The sequence below is a fragment of the Spea bombifrons genome, chromosome 7, assembly GCF_027358695.1.
Source record: "Spea bombifrons isolate aSpeBom1 chromosome 7, aSpeBom1.2.pri, whole genome shotgun sequence".
Classification (NCBI taxonomy): Eukaryota; Metazoa; Chordata; class Amphibia; order Anura; family Pelobatidae; genus Spea; species Spea bombifrons.
The window spans coordinates 10,763,734-10,775,791 of NC_071093.1; the positions used below are offsets into that span (position 1 = coordinate 10,763,734).

Below are 12,058 nucleotides of genomic sequence, written 5' to 3' on the forward strand. Positions count from 1 at the left end.
ACTCAAGTAATTACTCCTTTGGGGTAATTGAATGTGAACTCATTCTCAACCCAACTCGGTTCTTTTGCAGAATATTGTCACTTCTAAAGCACATTGGGCAGAATCCAGGAAGCGAATGCTCATTGCAACAGTAGACAATCCATTAATCAGTACGGGGACCTATGAGTTACTTAATTGATTACTATATGTGATCATAAACATTCTTAATACTTCCAGGCAGCATTTTAAGTGTAATAATGTGAAATGACCTGTTGTGTCCATGGTGGCAACACTTCCCCAACAGTGCATGACTTAAGGATCTCATTAGATGATCACGTTCGACTCAGGTCTAGGTTTTGACTGCTAGAGCACTGTGGTCCCCAAAGCTAAGAGATACCTTGGTAATAGACAGCAAAAATAGCACAGATTCTTTAAACGTAAAGTTCCTCAATATATGTGTAATCAGTCTTTTTTATTACTCGTGTTGAAGCTGGGGCCCTATTATATATATATTAGGGCCTCTAAAACCCTAGAGCCACCCTTGCCTCAAAAGGCAACACAAAACTTGTAGTAAAGGTGCTAGCTAGCTTGGGGGACCTGCTGGTATCCTGAAATATTAATCCTGCTCTGAATACACGCTTGAGTTTCTTTCTGTACATAACTGGGTCAATTAAACTAATAGGTCGGTTTCTAACAACAACTAAATGAAATGATCAACCAGATCATTGAATATGTCCTTGAATATGCTATGAAACTGCTTGAAATTATTAATACTAATAAAATACTTTAATAATATTATTATTATTACTGTTCAAAATTCCTTTTATGGCAACGAAATAGCCTTGAAAAATAGGGATTTATATGATACTTTTATTGGCCACCAAGAGTACTCGGATCCCTTCTTCAGGCAGTTTTTTCCTCCAAGGAATGTGCCTTAGAATAACACATCAATTTTCACTCTAAATCACCTGGAGTGGGGAACTAGACAACAGTTCTAGCAAAACAATAGCGCTTCAGTGCTAGGCTGGAATTGAGAATGCTGATTGGGCAGTAGACCAGGAATGAGTTACAAAATCTTTTATAGCACGAGATTATCAGGTCAAAAGTTCTGAGTCAGTAATGAGTAGTGCGCAGACAATGTTACACTCATAAGTGTTGATGATTAATACCAATAGCAGATACCAAGATATAATCTGTAGAAAATGAGACCTGAGTGTTACTGTAATTCATATTGCCACAATGTACAATTACTACTGCTAATTATTTAAAGGGACCTTAAAGGGACATTCCAGCCATCCAATGCACTTCAATGCGTCAATGTTACCTTGAAATATTTGGTTTTCTGTTCAGCGCTAATGCATGCCATTTATCAGAATCCCCTCCATGCATTTACACCGTGTCCCAACCCCCAAGCTCCTTGGCTTGCATTTGGCCAAACACATTTCCTACATGCCAGTGCGCACGCGCGCTATACCATCACCAGCATTCTCCAGCAATGACCGTTCCAGAGGGTCTAAAGAGCCCCCTCTCATGGATGCACAGAAAGCCCTTTCATTCATTTCAATGGGAGAACTTTCTTCCATATGATTCAGCCAAAACTGGAGTAAATAACCAACCACTGTGTGGGCAGTATGGTGAAGCACTAGAGCTGAAACTTCTCTTAAAGTTAAGTGGTAATATTTTTCTTTGCAGTTAAAGAATGTATGTTAAAGTACTTACAAATTACGTTAACATGGATTCCACATTGGGGGGCTGTATGGGACATTTGAATGTCCCTTTATACAGTTTTTTTTTTCAGATTCCTGTTTTAATCTGGATTCTTGCTGTATTACTGGTAATACAAGTATAAAAGTAGAATGAAAGTGAATGAAGTATAAAAGAATGAAGTATAAAAGAATGAAGTATAAAAGATGAATGAAGGTGAATGAAGTATAAAAGAATGAAGATGCGTAACAAATGCCAGCATTAATCAGTATGCCCTATTTGTATAATTGTATAAGAATATTCAGAATTTGACAGAATATAGGAAAAGTAGCAATATGTGAATCTACATATATAGCAGATCTTAAGTGCTGTAGGGTGGCCTATTGATCTTCTGTTGGCACAGGCAGTGCAGTCCCTAGACATTTTTGGTAGAGTATACCATTCTGCAGTACCAGTAAATTCTACTGCAATGGTGAAGTAGACGTTGATTACCTTTTGGGGTAATACAAGGGTTTACATGTATTACATCAGAATGTAGACAATGTGTTGTAGCAGGAGTTGACTGTAAGTGCACAACGTAAAGATCCACCTGTTTTCATGCAATGAATGAAGCACAAAAGCTACTTCCATGACAATGACGTTTAGTATGCATGGGAAGCCCAATTTGCAATAACAATGGGTGCTCTCTGAATAAATGGTTAGGATCCTCTGGGATTTATCATGCAAATTACAGAAACTATAAATCAACTACATTACAACACTAATTACTCGCAACACACTGACCCAAATAACGCTTTTCAAAGTGTGTCCAAAATCACAGGGCAAAATTTAGGAAGGCTAATATGTATTACAATTACACGGCAATAAAAACACACATAAGTATCTTGTTACTCGGTTCAAGGAGATCTGACTCAAGTCAACAGATAAATATTTATTTAACTGTACAATATCATATTCCACAAATATAAAAGTCTTTGTACTCATCATGATCATTTTATGATGCATAGTTACCGTTAGTATTTATTATTTATTATTATTATACTATTACTGGTCACCCAAATAAATGAAAAACAAAATTGCGCTATAATAAAATAAAGATTTAGGTGGGAAGTTTTTGACACTCAAGCGTGATTTAATAACACAGACTTAATTAGGCAATATAATATGTATAGATGTTTTGTTAAGAAGGAGGTAAGCAACTCCTTAAGTCAGTAGGAGTATTTTAGAAAAACAGCATATTTTTAACAACAGTAAGTCATGAGAAGTCAGTGATTTCCACTTTCTCTTTCAAAACTGGTAGCTCAGTAATAATGTATCAGCTCGGTAACAAGCAATTTACCCAGCACTAAAAAAATTCCATGACGACTGCACCATATTCAGAGATTTACCCCAGAATTCCAAATATGGTTCATTTTGTAAATTATTGGCAATTTGTATAGGAGTGAAAAATGATATAAAATCCAATCCTATGGCTTGCAGGGGAGAGTTGGCACATTTTGCTAAGTGGTTCCCCACATACTTATACACACTCTCTCTTCTAGAACATTCACAATCATATGATATAATGTACAGAGCTGCTACTGCAGGGTCACATAACACAGCGGGCGCTATAACGGGCCAGCAGGGCCAAGGGCAAACGCCGTCCTGCTCCTGGGAACAGACGTCCCTTGTGGCTTTCAAATTAGGGAGATGTTTTTTTGCAAATAACCAAATTGTTGTTTCATACCTCACACAGTTAGCTACATTACATTTAAATTAAATAAGAAATGCAAATGTTATTAACTGGTAACAAGAATTAGATCATGGCTTCTAAGACCTGGCACTGATTTCATCGAACCAGTACTTTGCGTTGAAATAAACTGTGGGCCACTGGACCATACTGGGGCATGCGTTTTTAAAAAAACAGACTCAGAATCTTGTCACAAAAAGAAGCGAGTTTGCCCTAGCAATACGGCTGCCAGAATACACACTAAGGCCTCAAATCAATATGCAGTTAAGCCTCTTCTCAGCATTGGTGAATGACACAGCTCCATTCAAATGAATGAGATTAAATGCTTCTACCACACAGAGCAGCCAGAGACCAGAGTTAACCCCTTCAGCAGGTACAAGTCTGAAGCCCTAGAAGTGATGATGATGAATGAATGCTGCTGTATATATTGTCACTATAATGCCCTCCGTGCCAAGGCTGTATTAATACATATTGCACAAATGGGAGTTTTCAGAATAGCCAGTGTCGCTGGATACGAATACCCCCTAGATACAGCGGTAGCGGCACAAACTTCTCTGAGCGGACAGTAGTCCGAGATCCAACAAGCATCATAGGAAACACGTAAGAAAGAACTCCAAAGAGAAAGAAAAGCTGCGTGAGCACTAAAGAGCCCATCACAGAGGGGGTCCGGGCAGTCGATCCTGGCACGTTCCCATGTATGAGACACCAATGGGCAACCAGGGGACCAAAGCCTACATATCAGAGTTACAGCCCAAAGCTTGGTGACTTGGTGCTTTTGGCTTCAATCAGTCCTGTTCCAGATTAGTATAAAAACATAAATATGTCCACTGTGGTTACGTTTGGCTGTCTGTTGCTAAAAAGACACGTGTTTTTTTCTTTTAGACAAGGTGCTTGGAAAAGATCATTACAATGGAAAAGTACAAGCTCTGAGAGATTTGGAGAGTAGAGTCACATGGCAGTTTGGGCCTAGTCCTCCCTAGAGATGTGCATCAGGTAATTATCTGAGCCACATCATTGCTCTAAACCCAATGTCCCTGTAGTCTATAAGCACTGATGGCGGCACAGGCCTTTCCTCGAGTGCAGCCTCCAGTGCCCATAATATATTTTTCTATGGACAAAATTTAGGCCGATACTTATCCCATTGGTTTATTATTTGCCCACCTGAATAATTGTTGCAGACTCTCTTGAGTGCAACAGCTGTAGGGCCCCACATGCTGTCAGACCCTGGCTTGCACATTCACCTCTTGGCTTCATCAGCAGACCATTTAATGTAAATACTTGGAACAAACAGAAAGATGGCTCCCTGCATACCGACTGATGGCAAAACCATCAAAAATATACATTTAATGTATTAACAAGAGTTTTGCTGCTTGAGACCAGTAATCCTTCATAAATTCAGGAGGCATACACAGCATTTGGGAGCTATTCTAATGTGATATAGTATAATATAATTTAGAAGTGTTGACATGTTGGACATTTTTCCATCATACAGGCTGCATGTCATTTAGGGATACCAGATGGCAACAGTATCCCTAAACACTGGCTCAGGCACACAGCTTTATGTATGCCCATGTGCGGCATTGTCTTGGAATGATGAGAGAGCAGGGACTAATAATGATAGACTAAACCACTGAGCTAGTTCATTTTAGAAATGTTAAGCATATTGTTCCACTGGGAAAGCGACGGATAGTGGAGGTTTCTGACAATATTGCCATCTGGCACACCAGGTAGCTCCTTATACTCCCCTGATCTGCCCCTCCAGGTGCTGTAGTGTCTGGCCGCCGGCATTTATACCATTAGGCTGCCGCCTGCCTTAAAGTGCCAGGGCTGTCTTATTATCCCCAGTGCAGCCCTACCAAGCAAGACTCACCTACCAGCCATGGAATATCCTTGTGTGCATCGAGAAGGCGTTTATGTTTTAGTCGGCTTGGCTTTGACTTTTATTACTAGTCTCCTTTCAGCTTGGTTGAGCCACACATGGGAATTAGCCCAAATCTTGCACTAGCGAAATATGCAATAATACTTAAACAAGGCCACCTATGTTTAGGACCAAGGCAGTCTCCTAAACAAAGAACTATAACTATACTATAACTAACTCAAGTATTTCTACCAATATCAGTCATTGCACGAAGTTTCCAATAATTACACTAAATTCTTGAAATGGATTGCATTAGGAATCACAACCAGGTTTAGTGCTAGTGGGAGGCAGAATGGTATGTTTCTGGTATTTTAAAAGATAAGGTATTAGCATAGACCATCTCAAGATTGGATTCAATCATTAGCAAAAAAAAAACATTTAACGTTAATGAAAATCTTCATTTTACATACTGATCACTGATTAACACGCTCCTCACTTAGTGGACTATTTATATGTTTATTTATTAACCAGTTACCAGCTAACTATTATCTTTTGTTTCGAAAACCAATTATTCTTTTACAAGTTTATCAAAACATTACGATTCAAAAGGTGGCAATTTGTAAATGATTATTCGGAAGCATTTCACAAACAAGTCTATATGTCTTGGGGTGGAGGGGTCTAAAGGGAGTTATTTTCACAAAACCAGATATTAGATAAACCAGTTAAAACATATTAACTTCGTTGTCACAGCTGGAAAAAAACTTGTAAAAGACCTGGACTGCTGATGAGCCACTTGGGAACGCAATATGTCAATCATTTTATGCTTCTTTAGTCTGAGCCACAAGAGTATACCCTATATCGGTTATAATATACGATAAATTAGTAAATGGAAGACATTCTTGTTCCAAAATCATTTTATCACCAAAGCAACAAATGATCAGGGCAATCATTAGGACCATTCTAGAAAACTTTGCTCGGATGACATAAAAATTCAATAGAAATTCTTAACAACTGCTTCTGTTTCTGTTTTTTTTATTTATTAAAAGTCTTAGAAATTGGCAAAAATACATTCTACTAAAAAATAATGATAAAACATAATGGTTGTTAGTCTATATAATTATTGGCTTACAAAAAAGTTCTAGTATGCTAAGGCCAAAACTTAAATATATTTTTGCATCATATGATACTTTTAAGGGGAACAATAATATGAGCCTTATTAATAATAATAATAATTGTAAAATAACAAGGATTTTAAAATATATATTCCGCATTAAAAAATTGCAAAGCCTTCACGGTTCTAACTAGAAATGGAAGCCGTGCCAGGCACCCGTCAAAAATATGTCAGCTCAACGACTTCTACCGGAAAAAAATAAATGTCTTTAATGAAATGCCACGCTACTTTACTACAAGTGAGCATTTTGCTCATTTCCTGCAAAACACATGAAAAAAATCTGGATTAAAAAGGGATTTCATTGCTCAAATTTCTACTCAGCTCAACATGTGAAAGAACATTTAAGGCTTGTCTTGTTGAGAGAGGAGAGGATTTTTTTTCATATATTGTACATCAATCTTACTTTGCCGCTGATACCGTCTTTCATTTGGACTTTGCCTCCTGGTTTTTAGTGACTCTGGCAGTAAGTAATCTGACCTGCCGTCCACTCATCTACCACTTTCAAATTTTAACTCGTTTTTTTTTTTTAAAGGTTTTGTAACTTTAGGTGATGAACTTGCAAATTCCTTATGTGGTTCACTACCCCACAAAGGTAAATTATTAGAGACAGCAGAAGAAGGTATTGTGAAGGGGAAAATGCGACAAATTCATAGTTAGCAACAGCACAAAATAGGATTACTTCACAATTTATGGACCAAATTACTTTAGTTTCACCAAATTGGGATGAAGCGTGACATTAAAAAGAAATAATCACAATGTATGTCAAATTTGTAGCGTCTCACTAATGTAATCAGTAAAATTATATGTGCGGCAACAAGCAATGTAACCTTTTTTGCTTTAAGTAAATTCTATGATCTTACTACTGGATTTATTGGCTTCTGTTTTAAGTTACGACCAGGATTTCAGATTGAAATCCCCAGAGCTAAACCAGTGCTCTAGAGTAAAGCTTTTTCAGCTACCATACGCCACCAGCTACCATACGCTACCAGCTACCATACGCCATAGGTATTAAATCCTAATGCTCAGTGCATATGGGGACATACTGTAATGGGTCAGGTTCATCCTAAATCCTGTCTGATCTGAAATGAAAAAAGCGTACTGAGTTCACAAAAAAAGTGCATCAGTTCTCTATATCAGAGAGCATGGTGTCTCTAAGTTTGTAGAATACTTTGTGTCCTTAGGTGCAGCAAAATGTGAGCGCATTTGCTTTTTCACTAAAACAGAGAGAGGCCAACATCAGAAATTACAAATTGCTACCAAACTCTAGACTCCCTGGTGGCTGTATGTGGAACTGCATCTAAAGCACACAGAAAAGGCTTTAGGTAGTTGCACCGAATCTTCAAATTAGAGCAGCTCGGGGGGTAACTGCCCATCTGCCCCTTGGCAGCACTCATGTGAGTTTTCCGCTCCTTATATTGTTACGTTATTTGTGTCTTTTGTGATCTAAAAGCTGCCTTGTAAGTGGGCAATGGTGACATTAAATGACTACCCTGCTTTACTGATCACCTTCTAACCTGATGGCACTGGCAGCTCACAGAGACTGCTAATTCTCAATTAGTCTTATTATCTTGTATCGTGTCTGCCATATTCCAGAAGCGTAAATAAACTGCAACATATTAGGAGAGAGAAGAGGAGCAAAAAAAGGTGTATTTGATACAAAGGACAAATGGCTGAAATATCCAAGAATATGTAAGATATTGCTTGTAGTGAATAAACAGTGAATTACAGTTTACTTTACTGCTACTTGAAATAAGAGAGGCATATGAGATTTAGAGATTGGATTCCAATATCCGGTTAAGAAAAAAAAAGACGGTTACACTTGGTGGAGTACGATTGGGCCGTGTGCCGCTCAGCGTTTGTGTTCCCACAGAGAGATGCCTTTTGGCGTTGGCTGAAACAGCATTGTGCATTCGTGGTGCAGCAGAGAGAGTCCATGGGTAGGGAAAGTTTCAGTAAGTGATTTCACAAAGGGGTTTATTCACTAAACGTAGAGCTGACAGGAGAGTGGCAGGGGAGTTGTGGTTTCAGCTGCTTGACATCACATTATAAAGACCCAACCAAGTGAGTCTCTGCCGCAAGAAGAGCTTGGGTGTCAATCTATAAAACATACTTAAAGGGACACTCCAGCCAACACTCACTTTAATGCATATGATAGTTGCGTGGTCCTTTTAAGTTTTCATGTGGTCCCCCTCGCAAGTGAATAGAGGGATTATGCATTCCTATGGTTCCCCTTCTCGACAAGGGTTCCAGGAGGGTGTCTAACTAGACCCTCCATGCACATAAAACACTACAATTGATTTCAATGCATTGAGACATCGAGCTGAAGCTTCTCCTGAAGGCAAATGATTATATTCTTTGTTCCCCTACAAGTTTAATGAATGCATGTTAAAGTTCTTTAATATTAATTCTTATACTAAGGTGAGGCTGCATGGGTCACTCACTGCATTACGCCGTGCCAGCTCAGACCTTCTTAGTGAAGAATCTTCTAGGTGTTCCCAGTGTTAGCCCTACATAATGAATAGTCAGGGAGTTGAAACTGCAACTCTGCTGCAAACTCTTTATTTAGGGAGTGAACTCAAATGCTAGGACTGGAGGTTAAACCATTTAATGCATGTACAGCGCAGCACAATGTGACACAGAGATGCGGGTACATGTCAGCCGTACTGCATTGGTGCGTTAAAAAAAGAAAGAAAAATAAGCTACTTTTAAGACACAGCATTCTAAAGATTTTTAGGATTCAATATAAAATTGGCCAAAAATCTTACAAAGAGGATAGTTTTAAGTATGATTACCGCACGTCCTTTGAGATTTATACAGCTCTATATTTATATAACTCGCAAGTGGCAACAGTCACTCCAATGAGGCCACCCCTGTCCACATCAACCCATTAATGTATATAATTCTACATCATTTACAGTGAGCTCTATGACAGCGTTTATCAAAGTGGTCTCACACATTATGCTAGAACCCCTAGAACGTCCATACAATGTGATTGTGAATACTTTGTGCATTAAAATTAATGAAAAATCCAATCTGCGATGCTTCAATCACATAAAACTATTACACCGAGAATCTGCCCCGCCATCAAAGACATAGAATGTGGCGGCAGATAAGAACCATTTGGCCTTCAAGTCCTCCTGTTTTGTGCTTAATCAGTCCTTTGTCATGTCTTAGATTCAGGATAGCCATATGCTACTCGCTGTGTTAACCTCTACCACCTCTCACTAGATTCTGTTCCCCTAATCCACTACCCTCTGAGCAACGTAATTCACCATTAACGTTTTACATACGGGCTAAAACAAGCTGATGGAGTAAACCCCCCGTGCCATGTTCAAGCATTTAAACCCATCTGGATCGTGAGCTCTAGCAATCTACTTTCTGTTTTTCTCCATTGATGTCTATTGGTTAATGTATTTACACATTAACTGAAAAATACCTATTTTTTATCTACTGATTAATATCGGGGAGCAGGACTGTTCATTCTATGAGTCGAGCTACGTGGCTGCTTGTTTCTCCTAGCACTTGATATATAATTACGTACTTGATTCTCTATAAGGAGCTTACATTGGGAGTTGAGAAAAGAAAGCTGATTACTATGTGAATATGTCTATGCAACCCCGCGGTGGCACTGCCAATACATAGTCCAGGAAATCAATTGCGACTACAGTTAAGCCCACAACAATGGAGCTTCGTTTTCATTGTATTGCAATTAAGTTGTTCACAGGACAAGAGAGCCGGGGAGGGGGTTCTGAGCAGCGAAGTGAAGGGGAAGACTCCATCACCCATAGATTAGCGCAACAGGCCCACACTCCAAAGATTGTCTGCTAGTCACATGCTAGGTTTGGTTGCCAGGCAACCGTAAAGCCCAAGGAAAAAAGTTCTTTCTAAACTGTAGCTAAGAAAGGCTTTGTGATACAAGGAGACCTAACATCTGTTCGGGGGCAACAGGCTGGTAGCTTTTTAACTAGGAAGGGGAGGGGGGTAAATCTTAACTGAACCAAGGTATCATCCTGTCGGCAGTTCGAAAACATCCGTTATTTACCTTGAAACTTGAAATTGAGAAAAAAAAGCCAGTGGCATTCATGATTATTATTAACATTATTAGTGTTTCTTTAAATGGCCAAACCGATACATTAGGTAAAGAGGGTCCTGCTGGCAAGCCTAAGCTGCTGCAGAAACTCTTGGTGAATTGTTCTTCTCCTGCTCAAAGAGACAAAGCTGCCCGTGGCATTAGAGCATCGCCATGTATAGCAACTTATTCCTGGATGTTGGCCAGAACATGCGCACACAGGACCATTTGAACAATTTGGGCAGATTATATAAAGAAAAACACGAAAGCATCGTTAAGAGACCATTATTTGGTTAGTAATTCTATACGAAGGCAAGCTATGCATTTAATTGTTAATATGATGTCATCACACTGGATTTAAAGAGATGTAAAAAGTATATGAAACATGATTAGAGATATACATATATGTTTCTTTTAGATTATTTAGTGAATAATGCTGCTTCCATAAACAATAACATAATAAATATTATGATTATTATTATGATTATTATTATTATGTAGCTAATGGCAAACAAATACTTATCAACTCCAAAAATGTCTCATTATTTCTTAGAAGTATATCTTAAGAAAGCCCAATTTATTTCTAGGGCATGTATAAATTGCATGTAATAAAGATCTGCAGTCATGAAATCATTAAATAAAGTTTTTATTATTTTTGAAATAATATTATTGTAATGTTTCTCCTCCTATTGCTGATACACAGTAGGCAGCAGTGCTACAATGTATTTGAAGTCTTGGGAGATTGCAGGGAAAGCAGAGAAATGGTTAGAAGACTTACCCTGGGAATGTGTGTTCTGTATGCAGAAAGTGAGAATCAGCCCCAGTGTGAGGGCAGAAACAGGTCCCTGCATCCTGGTGAGAGCTCCCATCTCTGTCTCATGGGGAGAATGGACCAGCCTGCTAGCAGAAAGCTGGCCCAAGTCACACCAAAGTGAATTCCTCCTTAAGTAGCCAAGTGGTTGTCTTTTTTTTTCTTATCCAGCTAGTTGTGGAAGAAAGGCGTGTTCTGTTGGGCAATAAACTCCCACCCTCCAGACATCACATAAAGCTCTTTAGACCTTGCAACCAGGGAACCAGCATGGCTTAATCACACCGTGCTCAGTCCTCTAGCCTCTAATAATGGACAGGGGGGTAAAAAGAAACTCAGGAGTACTATACAAGGATATAAAATACCCTATACATACATACACACATACATACATACATACCTACATATATATATATATATATATATATATATATATATATATTCACACACACATACATATACTCACACACAAATACATACACACATACATATATATACTCACACACACATACATACACACATACATATACTCATACACACATATATATATACTCATACATATATATATGTATATACATCTAATTGTACAATTGTATTACTATTAATGTGATACACTTCTCTATAGTAGCAAGATGCATCGATCTTTTGCTGTAAGAGTGCTTAGAATGATTTCATTTACAGTATTGTATACTATGTTGCATATGAAAATGTGGCACATTCATGATGTTAACTGATTAAGT

The 12,058-nt window shown here is 38.4% G+C and overlaps 1 protein-coding gene across 1 annotated transcript in view; it reads right to left on the minus strand.

Moving 5' to 3' along the window:
* LRP2 (LDL receptor related protein 2) overlaps positions 1-11,405 on the minus strand; it is a 78,719-nt gene extending 67,314 nt beyond the window's left edge. Inside the window, exon 1 of the mRNA XM_053471642.1 lies at positions 11,289-11,405. Coding sequence (XP_053327617.1) covers positions 11,289-11,379 — 91 coding nt within the window. The 5' untranslated portion in view covers positions 11,380-11,405. The remainder of the gene's footprint in view (positions 1-11,288) is intronic.
* Between the last annotated feature and the right edge of the window lie 653 nt (positions 11,406-12,058).